The sequence below is a fragment of the Nothoprocta perdicaria genome, unplaced genomic scaffold (genome assembly GCF_003342845.1).
Source record: "Nothoprocta perdicaria isolate Ctin4 unplaced genomic scaffold, notPer1 scaffold_21, whole genome shotgun sequence".
In the NCBI taxonomy this organism is placed as follows: Eukaryota; Metazoa; Chordata; class Aves; order Tinamiformes; family Tinamidae; genus Nothoprocta; species Nothoprocta perdicaria.
Window position 1 is genome coordinate 4,690,260 of NW_020455316.1, and position 15,510 is coordinate 4,705,769.

At 37.1% G+C, this 15,510-nt stretch overlaps 1 protein-coding gene across 4 annotated transcripts in view; it reads left to right on the forward strand.

Moving 5' to 3' along the window:
• The window catches only part of IBTK (inhibitor of Bruton tyrosine kinase), a 47,438-nt gene that overhangs the window by 14,249 nt on the left and 17,679 nt on the right, over positions 1-15,510 (forward strand). For 3 of the 4 annotated variants that reach the window (XM_026038417.1, XM_026038419.1, XM_026038420.1), the window contains exons 8-22: positions 240-420; positions 1,579-1,702; positions 3,151-3,328; positions 4,018-4,195; positions 4,767-5,360; positions 6,892-6,978; positions 7,898-7,980; positions 8,063-8,100; positions 9,384-9,480; positions 9,889-9,990; positions 10,651-10,768; positions 12,066-12,126; positions 12,830-12,957; positions 14,616-14,728; positions 15,282-15,430. In XM_026038417.1, coding sequence (XP_025894202.1) covers positions 240-420; positions 1,579-1,702; positions 3,151-3,328; positions 4,018-4,195; positions 4,767-5,360; positions 6,892-6,978; positions 7,898-7,980; positions 8,063-8,100; positions 9,384-9,480; positions 9,889-9,990; positions 10,651-10,768; positions 12,066-12,126; positions 12,830-12,957; positions 14,616-14,728; positions 15,282-15,430 — 2,231 coding nt within the window. The remainder of the gene's footprint in view (positions 1-239; positions 421-1,578; positions 1,703-3,150; positions 3,329-4,017; positions 4,196-4,766; positions 5,361-6,891; positions 6,979-7,897; positions 7,981-8,062; positions 8,101-9,383; positions 9,481-9,888; positions 9,991-10,650; positions 10,769-12,065; positions 12,127-12,829; positions 12,958-14,615; positions 14,729-15,281; positions 15,431-15,510) is intronic. The other variant, XM_026038418.1, reaches the window with a different exon arrangement.

Consider the following 15,510-nt stretch of genomic DNA (forward strand, 5'->3'; position numbering starts at 1 on the left):
GACTACATAGCTTGACAATATTAAATAGCTTGCTCAGTAAAATGTGACTGACTTTTGCCTGTGTGCATGTTAAAGCTTTGAAGTTTCTGTTATTTCAGTTTGTGGTAAACCAGGCTAATTATTTTTGAAGACCGATTATCTAACTCCCTCTAGAAGTGACTTTCAAAGTACTATTGCAAAGCCTTTAATGAAACTGTGGAATGTCAAATAATGTTCTTGGGGTGGGTTGTATTTTCTAGGTTATCTGCTCGATCCTAATGGAGAAAGATGTGTAACTGCACCTCGCCAAGTTTCTGCTCTACACCATAAAGATGTTTCAGTGTCCTTGGTCTCGGCAAGCGATGGTGCTACAGTCTGTGTTACTGAGAGAGGAGATATTTATTTACTCGCAGACTATCAGTGCAAAAAGTTGGCTTCAAAGTACGTGTTACTCTTCTAATCTGTGAGGAAGTAAGATGGGGAAAAATTTCACTGGAGTCTTATTCTTGCAAAGTGTTATAAAGATTTTTGTGTTGAAAGTGGAGATGATGAAATGATTCCTCCACATTTCTGTGCTTGTGGTAATTTTTCATATGGGCTGTACTGTTGTGCCTGCTGCCTTTTCAAAGTGGGGAGGGATGTTTAGGCTAAGGTGTTGCTGAGGTGCACTAAAGATGTTTACAAAAAAGATAATAAGAGGAAATGCAGAAAACGGTATTTTTATTCATTTATTAACGTGACTTCATATAAATACATCTTTGTAGAAGCACTGAAGCTTTGTGTTTCTCTGTTATGATTCTGAATTGGTACGTTGCTCTCTATTTCTGGGAGACAGACAACTGTCTGGGAGCAACTGACTGGATACATTGCTGTCTATTTCTGGGAGACTGTCAGACAACTAGGAGGTTGTCTGAACAGTATATGAAAAACATAATGGAAATCTTGATGAAGAAATTGGGTGTTCTGCCTCATAAGCTTATGGAATGATTTGATCTCATTCTCTCTTAGTTGCTTTGCACTAAGAGGTTAGGAGAGGTTGTTAAATGTTTCCTCAGCTCCCAACTGACTTTTCAGCTTTGGTTCAATTTTTAGCAGAATTTGTTAACGAATGCTGGCTTAATGGTTGTTTTAGATTTGTTTTTCTGCGTGATTAGTTGAAAGTTGGGGAATGTCAACCACCATTTTTGGCATTGTTACACTAATACATGGAAAACAAAGCAATTTGCATGGTATGGATTTGGAAAACTCCCAAGTCCAAAAATATTGGCTAAGATATGATCAGGACTTAGTAGTGTAAGATGGTGCTTTAATGCAGGCATTTAAAATGTATCCTGAAACGTGCACAAGCATAACATCTGTAGTCTTGAAGATCGATTGATGATTYGGTGTTTTCACTGCAGGATTTTGTGAGAAACTTGGATATGATGTGATTCATTTAGTGCAAAGCTAAAAAAAATCATGTTAATTATATTAATTATATCAATTTGGGGGTGGTAGTAATTGTTCAGTKTCAACTACCTCAGCTATAGTTTTGATGCCTCTTGAAATGAAAGAAGCAATATATACTGAAGAAATACTAATTATTCTGTGTTCTTTCAGACAGCTGAACCTTAAAAAAGTTCTTGTTAATGGAGGATATTTGGAGTACAAGGTAGATACCCAGAATCTTAAGGAAAAYGGAGGTCAGAAGATCTGCATTTTAGCACTGGATGAAGCTGGAAGAGTAAGTTATGTCCCTAAAACCACAATTACGTAGCAAGTTGCATATGGGTATGGRTGATGGGAGTCACTTGGGCTCTCCTGGCAAGCCTTTGTTTTAAATAAGAAATCTATATGAAACAGACCTTGGGGAAAACACATGCYGATATAACAGAGTAACTGCGTTCTCTTGTTTTGCTTTAAACACAAATTAACAGAATAAAATGAATAAAATCTTACACAGCAATGCCCAGCCAATTTGTATAGAGTTGTTAAGATAGGTTCTTCTGCTGTCCCCTTAGAAGGGATCACCACCATGTACAGTATTTTTTGTTGGTTTTTGTTTCTCTAATCAGCACCCCCCCCAGTGGCTTTTTTGGCGGGGTTGCAAACTCCCTTACCACTGCACACGTGTGTCTATGTAGCTTACAGGATGCGTACTTCAGGATTTTATGGTGCCATCCCTGGTCCTTACGCAGCCTGTTTCAAAGCAGCAGCCTGAGAGCTGAGCCTTCAGAGCCACCTAAGCCTTCAGTGCCATCTAGTGGTGCTCATMCGAAGGCCTGGCTACTGCCATGCCGTCTGCTTTAGTCGTGCACCAAAGAAGAGGGCAGTGTGGGTGTTCCCCTTCCTTGCATTTGATTTATTAGCACCGTGCCTTTGGGGTACTGATTTAGCTGCAAGACACTGCTCAGTTTTCCCACACTGGTAGAGCTGCGTCCACCAGTAGCATTTGAATGCTGGTAAACGCTGGGCTCTTTAGTGCTGTAGGCATTATAAAATACTGAGAAAGGTGGGATCTTCATGCTGTTATTTCCTGGATCCATACCTCCTCCTTTGAAGGCCTTCTCTTTAAGGCTCAAGAGAAGGGAAAGGAAATTATTTACTTGGATTCCTTTCCTTCTTCCTCATGTAGATGTTGTCAGACCTGTGACAGCTCCTTAAGTGGGAGGGAAAGAAAACCCAACTTTAGCACCACTGATGCAGCATCCAGGCTTTCCTTTGCTTAGGGTTGTGGCTTCACACCCACCTCTTCTTGATGTATTTCCTGTCCCTGACTGGGGTCTGGCTGTGCATGCAGTTCTCTAGGCTGCTTTTTCTCAGGTTGAATGTATTTAAATTTATTTTTGGTCATAATCTCCACTAAAAGCACAGCACTTGGGTATGGAGAAACCCAAGACTTTTGTCAAATGATGTAACTGCTTGGTATGCTAGCTTTGAGTGTAGATGATTGTGGTGCAGATGACTTAATATTCATAAAAGCTTCTTAAGTGCAGTCAGGAGCAGATGAATCTCGATGTTATAACCATTTCCTGGAGCCCCTTGTGAGATCTTTGTTATAGATGTTCGTAACACTTCAGAATAAACTTCTGAAGATGTGCAGTTTCTCCTCAGAGGCTCCTTAGATGGCATGTTCCTTTGTAGTGTATGACTGCTTTTGCATAAGAATTTTCTCTTTCTCTGCTATTACAGGTGTTTTGTTGGAAGTCATCCAACAATCCCATGAAGCAGTGTCGCTGGGTGTATGGCCGCCAGGTCTTCATGTCTGATGTTGCTTTAAATAAGAACGAAATCATGTTTGTCACGCAGGATGGTGAAGCCTTTACAGGGAGGTTTCTAGAAGACAGGAAGAAAAGCTCTGAAAAGAAAGGTTAGTTATGACTCTAGTTGTTAAGTACTTCAATGTAAAAGCATAGTTGAATCTTAAGTATTTTGCTGCCTGATGTTTAAATAAACTTTTTGGCTTTATATTATATTTCTACTTAACTCACTATCTGGTTTACATCTTTAGTTTTATAACTCTATTTTGCATTCTATCACAGCAAACTCTCTTCTCTTTCTCAAAATAGTTGCATACCAATTGATGCTCCTTTTTTTTTTTTTTTTTTTTAAATTTTTCATGTCATATAGTACTTATTACAGAAGCATCAAATGCATCTCCTTTCACCTGTCTTTGTCCGGGTGCTGAGATGTGACTGCAGGCACCCAGAGTGTTTTTTTAGTTATTATTACTATTATTATTATTTATTGCTATTATTATCTTCAGGGGAACTATTGTATATTGGTAAACTCCTTTATTCCAGAAGAGACTGCAGTACTCGTTAGGTGGAATTATTTCGTTCTATACGAAGAGGCAGCAAGACACTTCCACAAGAATCTTTAGATTAAAACTATCCTATGTGTCACTAAGCTCTTAAAACATCTTCTGCATTTCAGCTAAGAGCTGAAATCTTCAGATTGATCCAGCTTTATTCAGTGACTTTGCTGATGGGCTTGAAGAAATCATAAATGTCATCTTATTGCCTTTAACCTTTGTGTGTTTTTATATATATTTTTTAGCAGAACTTGGATCAAGCCTTCAGAATTCCTCATGTGAAGTGTCTTGTCAATATGATACAAACAGTGTGTATGAACGAATTCGCCTTCAGAAGCTGGCGTTTGTCCACCGAGCTGTAAGCATTGCCACAGATCCTAATGGGTGCAATTTTGCTGTTTTGCAGTCGGATCCTAAAACAAGGTTGGCTTAAAATATCAACAGCTATAATCTTCATGTGTGTGTTGTTTGTTTTGTTCCCTTCCCCACCCCCGGCCCCGTTCTAAGATGAAAGTGAATGGCAGTCTTTGGGGAAAAAAATGAATAAAGATAAAAGTAATAAATAGAATACTGAATCACATTCCTTGCACACTCTTATTAGTTTCCAGTGTATATGATACATGACTGCCAATTAGCCTTTTTCTTATTGCTTTGAATTATAGCATGAAGTATAGTAAACACTTCTGTGTCTCCTTGTTTAAAAATGACTTGAAGATAAGGTAGTTTTGATGATTTATCTTTACTGTCTTCCTTATAAAGAAAAAAAAATGCTATATATAATATTATGATCTTCCTTATGTGTTTTGAATTGCCTCCATAGCATATTGTTAGTAAATATGTAAGGACTCGGACATGAAGCTTTTGATTAGTCCAGCAAAGCAAGAAAAACTTAAAACACCTCCCCCTTTTCTTCAGAGATGCTGAATCATGTAAAGCTGTATGTAGTTTGTATTTAAAAAAAAAAAAAAAAATAATATTTTTAATTTTGTTCTAGTCTCTATGAAATTCCAAGTGTGTCGTCATCAAATTTTGGAGAAGATTTTGGCAAACTTCTAGATGAAGCAGATGAAATGGACAGCATCCATGATGTGGCTTTTCAGATTGGCACAAGAATTTACCCTGTGCACAAATACATCTTGGCTGCGCGCTCTGACTTCTTCAAGAAGCTGTTTATTTCCAGTGATAATCCACTCGATGTTCCAGATGTCTACCGTAAAGATGAAGATGCTGTTGGATGTGATCTCTATGTAATAGAGAAGGTTCATCCAGAGCTGTTTGCATATCTTCTGCAGTTCATATACACTGATACTTGTGATCTTCTGACTCATGGTCACAAACCAAAAATCATGCATAAAGAAAAATCGGAAGAATATCAAGATGTGTTAATTTCTAACCTGAGCAAAATGAATTTTGATGAAGATAATGGGAAGTCTGCATTTGAGATCTACAGAAATAATCAAGTGCAAGTTATAAATGAAAAACAGAAGAGCAAAACTAAAAAAGGCAAAGTTGCTGGTGAAGAAGTTAACCTCATAAAAATGTTGCAAAGTGCTGCAAAAAAGTTTGGACTTGGCAATTTAAGTGGAAGGTATGTGAGGGGAAGTACATTCATATTCTGGAACATGTCTATGGTATGATTTACTTGACTTGATTCAACTTCAGTTGGCATGAAATTAGGAGGTTAGTTAGGGTCAATTAGTCTGCCTTTTGGTTTTAAGGATGAAAGTTGCACTAGTGTCGTGCATTGTCCGCCTTTCAGCACAAGATCAGCTTGTTCTGACGTCTTTTTCCCTGAAAACATGTATGACATTTTGAATAATGTCAGAAGCAGAATTCCCTGGTGTGATTCAGTAGGTAAGGCAATTCTTTCCGACTGGCTTCTGTGTCCTGACAAGGGGCTGTTTGCCCTTTATTCTGTTTTGGTATCTCTTGAAGGTTATTTAGAACATCTAGCCTAGCATCTTTGGACTGTGAACTCTTATGGGTTTGACATCCAGTGCAAGTGACCTGACTTTCCAGACTGACTACCTTAAAACATTGATATCAGTTTTGCTAGAGACAGTGGATTTTACCAAGTGTTGGATAGATGGAGTCTTATGCTGCGGCCCATACTCTTCTATTATTTTTGTAGATGGTGAGCACATTTAGCATATAACAGTAAAAAGTGAAGTCAAGTACTTGTTCAACTGATGCTCTTTTAATGTTATATGAGGAAAGTACTGGAAATGAAATCAAATGTGTCTCAACTATATGTATATATTTTTCCTGTATTTGTCTCCTTTCAGAAAAGGAAATTAGCTTTCAGGGCAGTTTTCTTGTGTACGCTACATAAAGATGTGAAGCTGCTACTAAAACTGGATGCTCATGTAAAATTTTCCTTTGAAAATAAACTATTTTCTAATCTACTAGCAACACCCTTGGATGTTGTGCTAGAACACGTCTTCTTTACACCATTCCCTTTGCCCCTGGTCAGATACCTAAGTAATAAATCACAGAACGGTTGAGGTTGGAAGGGACCTCTAAAGATCATCTAGTCGAACCCCTCTGCTCCAGCAGGGACACCCAGAGCACAGGGCAGCATCCAGGCAGGTTTGGAAGATCTCCAGAGAAGGAGACTCCACAGCCTCCCTGGGCAGCCTGTGCCGCGGCTCTGTCACCCTCACAGGGAAGAAGTTCTTCCTCACATGGAGCTGGAACTTTCTCTCTTTCAATTTGTGCCTACTACCCTTTGTTCTATTGCTGCCCACAACCGAGAAAAGTTTGGCCCCATCCTCTTTACATTCTCCCCTCAGGTATCTGTATATGTTACAGATCTTAATCTTCCCTTATAAATGTAATTCTTGTTTTTTTGACCTTGAGATGATGGGCTTAAGGCTTAACTACAGCAGTATAACTTGAAGAGAAGTAAGATTATTTTTACACTTTAGCTATATCGGACCCATTTTGTGCCTTGCAATGAGGACTTTCAAGAAATGACCAAATCAATCTAGTTTTCTGTGATGTGCAGTTTTGATTCTTTTTTTTCATAATTTATAATATGAGCCTATTGAAAGGCTGTTACTGTTTCTTTTAATAGTTGGAACTATATATTAATTGTATTTATTACTGCTCTTTTGCAGGTTGGATGGAGTCAAATTAGAAAATGGAAAGATAAACGTTGTCAACAGGAAAAATGGGAACAAACCAAAGTTGAATCAGAAGAAATGGTAAACTTGCACAATTGGATTGTGTGTGTTGTTTCTTCTTTCCCTTCCTGCCCCCCACCTCCCCATTTCTCTCTTCTGTCGTCTCTTAGACTGAGCTTTAACTTCTAGTTTATATGCCTCTAACTCTTGTTCGGAAGCTAAAGCTGTTTATAGGCTGATATATGAATTGGTAATCTGGAGCAGGTTATATATATTCTTTTGCTTCTTTCTGTTATATGTTAACATATTCTGTGGTTGAATTGTGTTGAGGAATAGTAAGGATGGAAAATCTTGAGTAGTACAACTAAAGTACAGTCTGACTTTTGCAAGAATATTTTTCACTGTTAGTAAAACTGAAGTGGATTAGAGATAAACAAATGTATCATTTTTCAACTGAGGAAAGTCTCTGAAATATCTTTCAGCAGAAAAAAATTCACTACACTTTAATCCTGTTGCTCACTTCAATTCCATTGTTCTGATAACATTATTTATAGGATGGTACTAGAAGCTGAATAATACATACAATAAAAGGTATGTTAAACTACCTTTTTGTAGAATTTGGCTTACCTTACTCATAAAATATACTACCGAATCTTATGGTAGCTATTGATCAATAATAAACTTAATGCAGACCACTTGAAATTAGCTAAATAATTTGATTATGGCTGGCTTTAGTCAGAGTATTTTGAAACAGTGACAGTATTTAAAATGAAATTACTCTGCCTTTTGAGCAGCTTTGCTTCAAGTGAAGAAGATCCATCTTCTGAAACTGTTGTGCCTGTTCTATTAGGCTCATTTCAGCTGACATTATTAAAATTGAGTGTATTCTATTCGAAAAGCCTCAACTTGCTTAAAGTATGCAAGCGTTTATTGTAGTTTATATTTTATATGTATATACTTCCGAATAGTCATAGTTCTGATCCCATTAAATGTCTTCTAGTTCATACCTCTGCGATGTGACCCTGAAATCCTTAGATGGAAAGGAATTCCCGTGTCATAAATGTGTACTTTGTGCAAGACTTGGTATGTGTATATACATATACATTTTTTTCTTTCTGTGAATGAAATTTTACTGCATCTCAAGCTGAAACTACTTTCTTTTCAGATTATTTTCACAGCATGCTTAGCAGCTCATGGATTGAGGTAAGCTTGCTAATAAAGATGTGTAATGTTAAGTTTTAATGCATCAAATGAGTGAAAATGTCATTCCAGAGCAGCATGTTCTAAATAAGTGGGAAAGTAAGAGACTAGATGTTTGGGTTCCATTTTCAAGGCAAAGAAATCATCTTTGGTTTATCTGAACTATTGAGATTCTGTGTTATATGATAATGTGTATTAAAAATTTTTTTTTTACTTTGTTTTAAATGTGTATATTGAGTTCAAGAGTGTATAAAAGGTATCAATCTACTCTTGAAGGAGGCCGATACCTGTAGATGAATTTTCATGTCCCTTCCGTAAGTGATTGTACAATGTAAATGATGTTCATGCAGTCTGGAATAATTTGGGAAAGTACTGAGTGGAAGATAGTGCAGAATAAAGAATTGGTGTATAGAATCCCTACTTGAGATCTGCTGCTAAAGAAATGGAGAATGTCAAGGATAGTCTGACCTTTTTTGATTGCTCTCTAGCTTCTTCTTCCAAAGGTGCACATTTCTTGCTCTGTTTGCTAGTGGTTTGTCAACGGCCTGATTGTCACTGGGCATCCTAATGTCCTTAAATCACTCTTGTTTTAAGAATCAGGATGTGTTGCTAATTCTGAATGGAAGAGAGGAAATGTGCAAATGGACCTGCAGTGACTGAAGCAACCTGCAGGGATTTCCAACTTTCTTTAGCATTTGGCAAGATGTAAATGTAAGAGCTCAGCAAAATATTGGCAGCTCTTTTGTCAAATGATAAAGCTTTACCTCTCCGGATGCGTTTTTCTCACTTGCCCCTGAGGAAACATTTTTGGAAACATTTTGAGGTGACTGATGGAGGAAAAAAAAAAAGTCAATTGTCTATTTTATCAGTGAATTCTGTATTAGCTTTGTGAAGATCATGAGTTAAATCTGTTATTTCGTAAGTAAAACTAAATCATTCTAAATTTGTAAGTAATGCATTTTATAGATCACCTGTTTTCAACCTTGTATCAAAAAAAGGAGAAAAATCTAAATTCCTTCAGAATTTTAAAACTTGATATAGGAAATACATTGGTATCAGTCACATCTCCTAAAGCAAAAGAAATATTTTAATATCAAGCTTTGCTGCAAGTCACCTGAAAAGATGGAAGCTAAGTTTAGTGAAGTTGCATAAATTAATGTCAGATACACAGTTTAATGGCTAATGTTGACTCTTACCCTGAAAAGAATGGAGTTCAGTACTTATACAGGGGCTTTATGTAGCTCTATGTTATCCTTAACAAAAAAAAAAATCTTTTTGTTTTTTAGGCCTCCTGTTGTTCAGCTCTGGAGATGCCAATCCATTCTGATATACTACAGATAATTGTAGATTACATGTACACAGATGAAGCTGTTGCAATAAAAGGTACCAGTAACATATTTTGAACAACTGTAGGTTCTGCAAGTTTCATATTTTTTTAAAATACAAACTGTATGTTTGCTTTGTTTGATGTGGAAGATCCCCATTCACGTGACTCTTGCTTTAAATTTTGGGGTAACAGCTGTTTATCCTAAGCCTTRTCTTACTCTTTTGTTAGCTTGACAAACTTCAGTATTCCTTTTCCCCCACTCCTGTCACCTCAAAAGGCAYCCTTTTGCCCTTGTCAGTACTGTTGCTTGCTCTTAGGAAATCCTGTCAAAATTGCAGAGCTGGTACATTTATCTTCTACTAAATCTCACTGAAAGCTTCATCTGTTGTAGCTGTCCCAGTGTCTTCCTCCACTTGGCTCCATTATGATTTGCCCAGTGTTTATGGGATGCTGTTGTCTTCTAGATTCTCAAAATGTGGAGTTTGTATGCAATGTTCTTGTGGTGGCAGACCAGCTTCTTATATCCAGACTCAAAGAAATCTGTGAAGTGGCCATTGCAGAAAAACGTGAGTTCTCCCATTATGTGATAATGGTTTAAAGATATACACACTTATGTTGTAAATGTTAGTGCTCGTGTGTTTGTTTTTTTTCTTTCCTGCTRTGTATTTCACTAGAGAATTAGTTGCTCATATTCATTTCCTCTGGTTTCCTTTTGCTGTTCATTGTGCAACTGTAATGAACTGCCTATTTAGTGTGGATGATATTCTAGGTTAGTGCAATTTTCCTTTCCTGATGGTTTTTTTCTCTTCCATCTCACTGTCTTGGAAGCAGACGGAAGCGGGGCTTGAGGCAAARCTAACTTTTACTTTTGCCAGTATCTGTCTTTTTTTCAATAAATTTTAAATCCTTGCTTTTAAAATATCATAGGATTTTTCACCTCTTCTCCCCAACCGCCCTCAGTTGTGATATATTGAAACTGTCTATTTGTAGGTAGGACATTTCTATCTCTGAAGCAGCTATTGCATTCAGGCTGCTGCCAAGTTTTACGTGGCGCTTGCTGTAGGTTATAACTTTCTGAGTGYTAGCATTTTCTGTAGGGTAAGAAAAGAGTATGTTTTTTCCTGGTATACTTTAATAACCTGGTGATACTCAGTACGAGCCTTTAAACTKCTAAGTGAGACTACAGCATGCTGTCTAGTTTAATTAATTGTGCCTGCTGTTTGCAGTGACACTGAAGAATGCCGCGGAGCTGCTGGAGTTCTCAGCAATGTATAATGCTGAGCAGCTCAAGCTGTCCTGCTTGCAGTTCATAGGACTCAACATGGCTGCTTTGCTTGAGGCCAGGTAAGGAGGGATGCAGATGCATGTTGTGCACAAGCTGTTAAATTCATGTCTTGCAAAAAACAAAATGGTTGGGGAACTTACAGGGGCAAGTAAGTGTTGAAATACAACTAAATGCTGCTAACTTGAAAGGAAGCTCGCTTATACGAAAAAGGGAGCAATTAACTGGTTTCATTCTGAACATTTTATCAGTGATATAGTACAAGACTGTGTTGCAGCCTGAATTAAGGGGAGAAATTTTTCTTGAGTTTTGTGGCATTTGAGATTAGTCCTAAGTTTGTTCAAAATAAGTAGGCCTATTTTAGCTAGTGCATTTTCTAAAGAGGATGAGCCTGACTTTTGATCATCTCTTTTTTGACCTTGCTATAGGCAGTTAAAACAAAAAAGACTCTAGTGCTTGCTTAACCGATGTTCGGCTAGGCTTCTAGGAAAGTGGAGATTTTTGATAAAGAAAAGGAAAAGCCCAGATAAGGCCTCAAGTTGCTGCTGGAGTATCTATCATCTTCTCGGGGCGATCTTCCCTCATCTTTTCTGGCAAAGACTTAAAACAAGGAAAAAAAAAAAATCAGCTCTTGATGTTCCACTCTGTTTATCCTAGGCTTTTTGTCATATTTTTGGTTTACTTATAGAGGTTCTTAAAGATGTTTCTGGTTTAGTAAGATGTTAAAGATGACAACACTTCTAGAYTGTCATATCACTGCTCTGCTTTTATCACACATACTGGAATTTGTGCTTAGTTGATCATAGTATCATTATTGTTGGAAAAGACCTTGAGGATCATCCAGTCCAACCGTGAACCCCTCACCGCCCTGCCTGCTAAACCCTGTCCCCAAGTGCCTCATCGACACATGTCTTGAACACTGCCAGGGACGGTGACTCCACCTTTTTCCTGGGCAGCCTGTTCCAAGGCTCCACTACTCTTTCTGTGTAGAAATTCTGTGTAATATCTAACCTGAACCTTCTCTGGTTGCAATTTCTGTGTATAGTTTATTCTGGAGAAGAGATTGACCCCTTATCATTACACTTTGTTCTACTTTTGACCTGTCTCAAGCCTATTAGATTAAAACTTAGTCCTTTCACCTTTATGCAAAGAGAGCCTTTCACAAAAGCTAGACCTCTTTAGTAAAGCTTGGTCATTACAGTATTTATTTGTCATAAATATAAAAAAATGAATCTGTGGCCACCATGGATAAATTTTATTTGGAATGTATCTAGGAATCSTTTGATTAATGTTTGTCGAGAGAAATTTGGTTTTGTTTATTTATAAGTATGGTAAACTAAATTTGCATTACTTTCTTAGAACTCTGGATGTCCTAAGTGATGAAGTTGTAAAGGACCTTTCAGTTTATTACAGGAAAATGGTAAGTTGTACAGTGAGTGTAAGATGACTAAGTTTAAAATAAGAAGAGATACATACATGCAGTGCCTGTTGTTAGACTGAATGCAGGGCAAATTAAGGCCCTGCAATTAATTTTGCAAGGTAAATTAAGGTTTGCTGTTCCTGTTATTGTCATGGACTTGGTATCTCCTTTCGTATGTTAGCCACTGGCACAATAGTATTGTGTCCTTTAAATATTTTACTTACAGATTTTAAAGGTACTAATATTCTCTATTTTTTTTTTGGTTAAAAAAGGTTTATTGAAAGTGGCATTTGTTATTAGCTAGCAGAAAGCAGACACAAGCAAATGAGACTTTGTCTAGTGAAAATGCAGTGTGGACAAATAGGAAAAAATAGATAGGAAAACGGTTTGAAAGTTGAAGCCTTGGGTGTAAGAGGAGAACCAAGGTGCATCATAATCCAGTGTGCAGGAGTAAAAGACTTTGCATAACTCCAAAGCCTTGTTCTGTCAGGAGTCACTGGCATTTGAAAACTATGTGCATTGAGTCTGTCATTTAAAGTTTTGATTTTCTTAAAGATGTTACTTATGTTTATAAACACTTTGTTATTCATTACTGGGTTTTTAGGAGATAAATTACTGTGATTTTTTGGTCATTGTGCAAGAGATTATATATCTGCTAACATACAACTTAAGAGAAATACAGTAACAGTTTTTATGATTACAGATTCCAGCTATGGTCAGGAGAGTAATTACTCCATATCCAGATGGACCCGACATAAGTTCTTTGGACCCTGAAGATGGAGAGAACTTTGTCTTTTTAAAGGATGAAATGAACACAGAACAAAATTCTCAGTAAGATTTATTGTTTAATTCCCTCGTTCCCTTTTAATTCCTTTTGTTATATCTTTAACTAGGAGACCTGTGTATGGTGTTCAGGCACTTTGGGTATTGCCTGACTACTGGTTTCAAAGTTGAAGCATGAAAAAACAAAAGGGATGGAGGTTTTGGACTACTTTCTGCCCTCTTTAATATTACAGAATGTTGCAGACGTGCAATGGGATGCTTTCAATCAATAAGAAAATGTATGAGCAAAGGTGGCAAAAGGAGTATTCACAGTAATGTCTGAGCCTAATGCGTRTGAGAGAGCACCTGCATACGTGGAGATCAGCTGCACAGTTCTTTGAGCTTTTCTGAATTGAGAAAGACCAAGTGAAGTGAAAATAGAGAGTTTAATGTACTGCAGATCTGTTTGGAGAATGTCGATAATTTACACYTCTGAGTCTAACAGATTTTTCCTGTAAAATAGTTCTGAAAAAGGAATTCTCAATGTACCGCTTTGAAGCAGKTAGTGGCTCACTGGAGAATAACAAAACAAGCTACCTGTATTTTAGGAATATTAGGAAACATGATCAAACCAACTGTAATTTACAGATAATTTGGTTAATTTGACCTTGGTCAGTTTATAGATGTATGATATTCTGCTTTTCAAGACCTTTTTGTATAGACATGGATGTGACAAAATATTTAAAGTCTTGCCAGGCTAATATGATACGTCTCTTCTCTAACTGCTTTCTAACAATAAATATGCTTTTTCGTTTTTTTAACTAGAAAACTTGGCTGTGACGTTATCACAAATATGGAAAATTAAATTGATAGAATGAGTTGGCAGCATATTCTTGACAGAGGTAGCAAAAYAGAATGTCAGTGTAATGTCCTCTGGAACATTGTATGCTGTTCTGACTACTTGCATCAAGAAAGTTCATACTAACTAAACTGATCCAGAGAAGGGCTAGTGGGTAAGGGAACTGAGATGCTATTTTGAATAAAGCTGCAAGCCTAATCTACCCTGTGGATAGGGGAGTATAAGGATTTAAAAAAAAAAAAAAAAATGTTACAATATTGATGTAAGAGTTGGCTTGCAGTGTACCTAGAATAAACTTATTGAACAGATTTCTTTTTTTCAGTAGAGAATGGTATAATTCTCCATTATAAAGCTCTTCGCAAGCTCTAGTGGTTTTGCCAAGATCAAAGACACCTTTTATTTGATTTCACTTTCCTAATAAGTATAGGAAAAAGTAACATTTTGGTAGTATGACTTTTACTTGCTCTGAAGTCTTTATAGCTTCAGTATTTGTCTTGGGGAAAGAGCAGCAATTTTGCTTTCTGTCAGTTGCTCCGAAAAGTAGCTGGTTTAACCTGACCTAGGTAGCAGTGCCAGCTCAGGCAGTCGCTTTATCATGTGCTGTCTCAGCATTCGTGCCGTGGAGCACATCCAGGTGGAGAAGAATTGTTGTCTTCCTCCTAGATTACTTTTCTAAGAGTTTACTACAGAGTTGTGCCAATGTAGTGGTAATATCAGACCAAGACCAAGSAGCTACTGGGAGTAGCTACTGGGAGTAGGTCTTGCTGTTTGAAGTTTAATTGCAGCAGCTGTCTGAAAAACTTGAGGTTGATGCTGATAATTCTGAGTCTTTATTTCCTGAGTGCTGTAATTTATCTTTTGTTAATAGGGAAGCCCTTTTCAAAAGAGCAAAAAACAAGGCCAAGAAGAAGCCACGGAAACGATCTGACAGCTCTGGAGGGTATAACCTGTCAGATATCATTCAGAGTCCAGCCTCTACAGGTCAGTGCAAAAGAGGTTCCATTCAGATATAAAAATACAGCATCAAGTTTAATAGGTAAAACCAATAAATTTCTGTAGTTTAATAAGCAAATCTTGCAATGTTCTTTTCTTTCTGATAATTGAATCCGTGAAATGATTGACTCAGTTGAATTCTATAAAGTTCTGTTTTGTTCAAAAAGAAGGTTGTCATCCTAAGATTGTGCCCAAAGCTCATATTCTTTAAAAAAACATGTTTTCTATCAAAAGTTGTCCTCTGTGTTTCTAATGTATTTTTATAATTTTTTTCCTAGAATATGAAAAATAAGTCACTTTTTATTTGAAATACAGTAAAACATCTATTTTCAACAGAWTAGTTTCTCTTTTAAGTTCTCTAAGGTAAAGAGGGGAAGATAGGAGTAGTGTTAGTCTGCCAAAATACTTTAAATTGTAAAGATTGCTTATAGTTGTACTAGACTGGTTACATCTTTTGACTATTCTATATTTAGAATATTTTTTCTTCGCATTTTTTAGGTCTGCTTTCATCATATGATTATCATTTGCTCTTATTTCTTAGGCTCAGTAAAGCTGGATAAAACAAATTCTGTGGAGTCGCTTCCAGAACTCTTAACGTCCGACTCTGAAGGCAGCTATGCAGGCTTGAGTAGCCCAAGAGACTTGCAGTCCCCTGACTTCACAAAAGGATTTCATGCAGAGAGGCCTGAGGTTGGCATCCTTTCTTCCTAGTAACTTACATTCTTCCTTCTTCACTGATTGATACTGTTTGTATTTATCTAATCCATAAA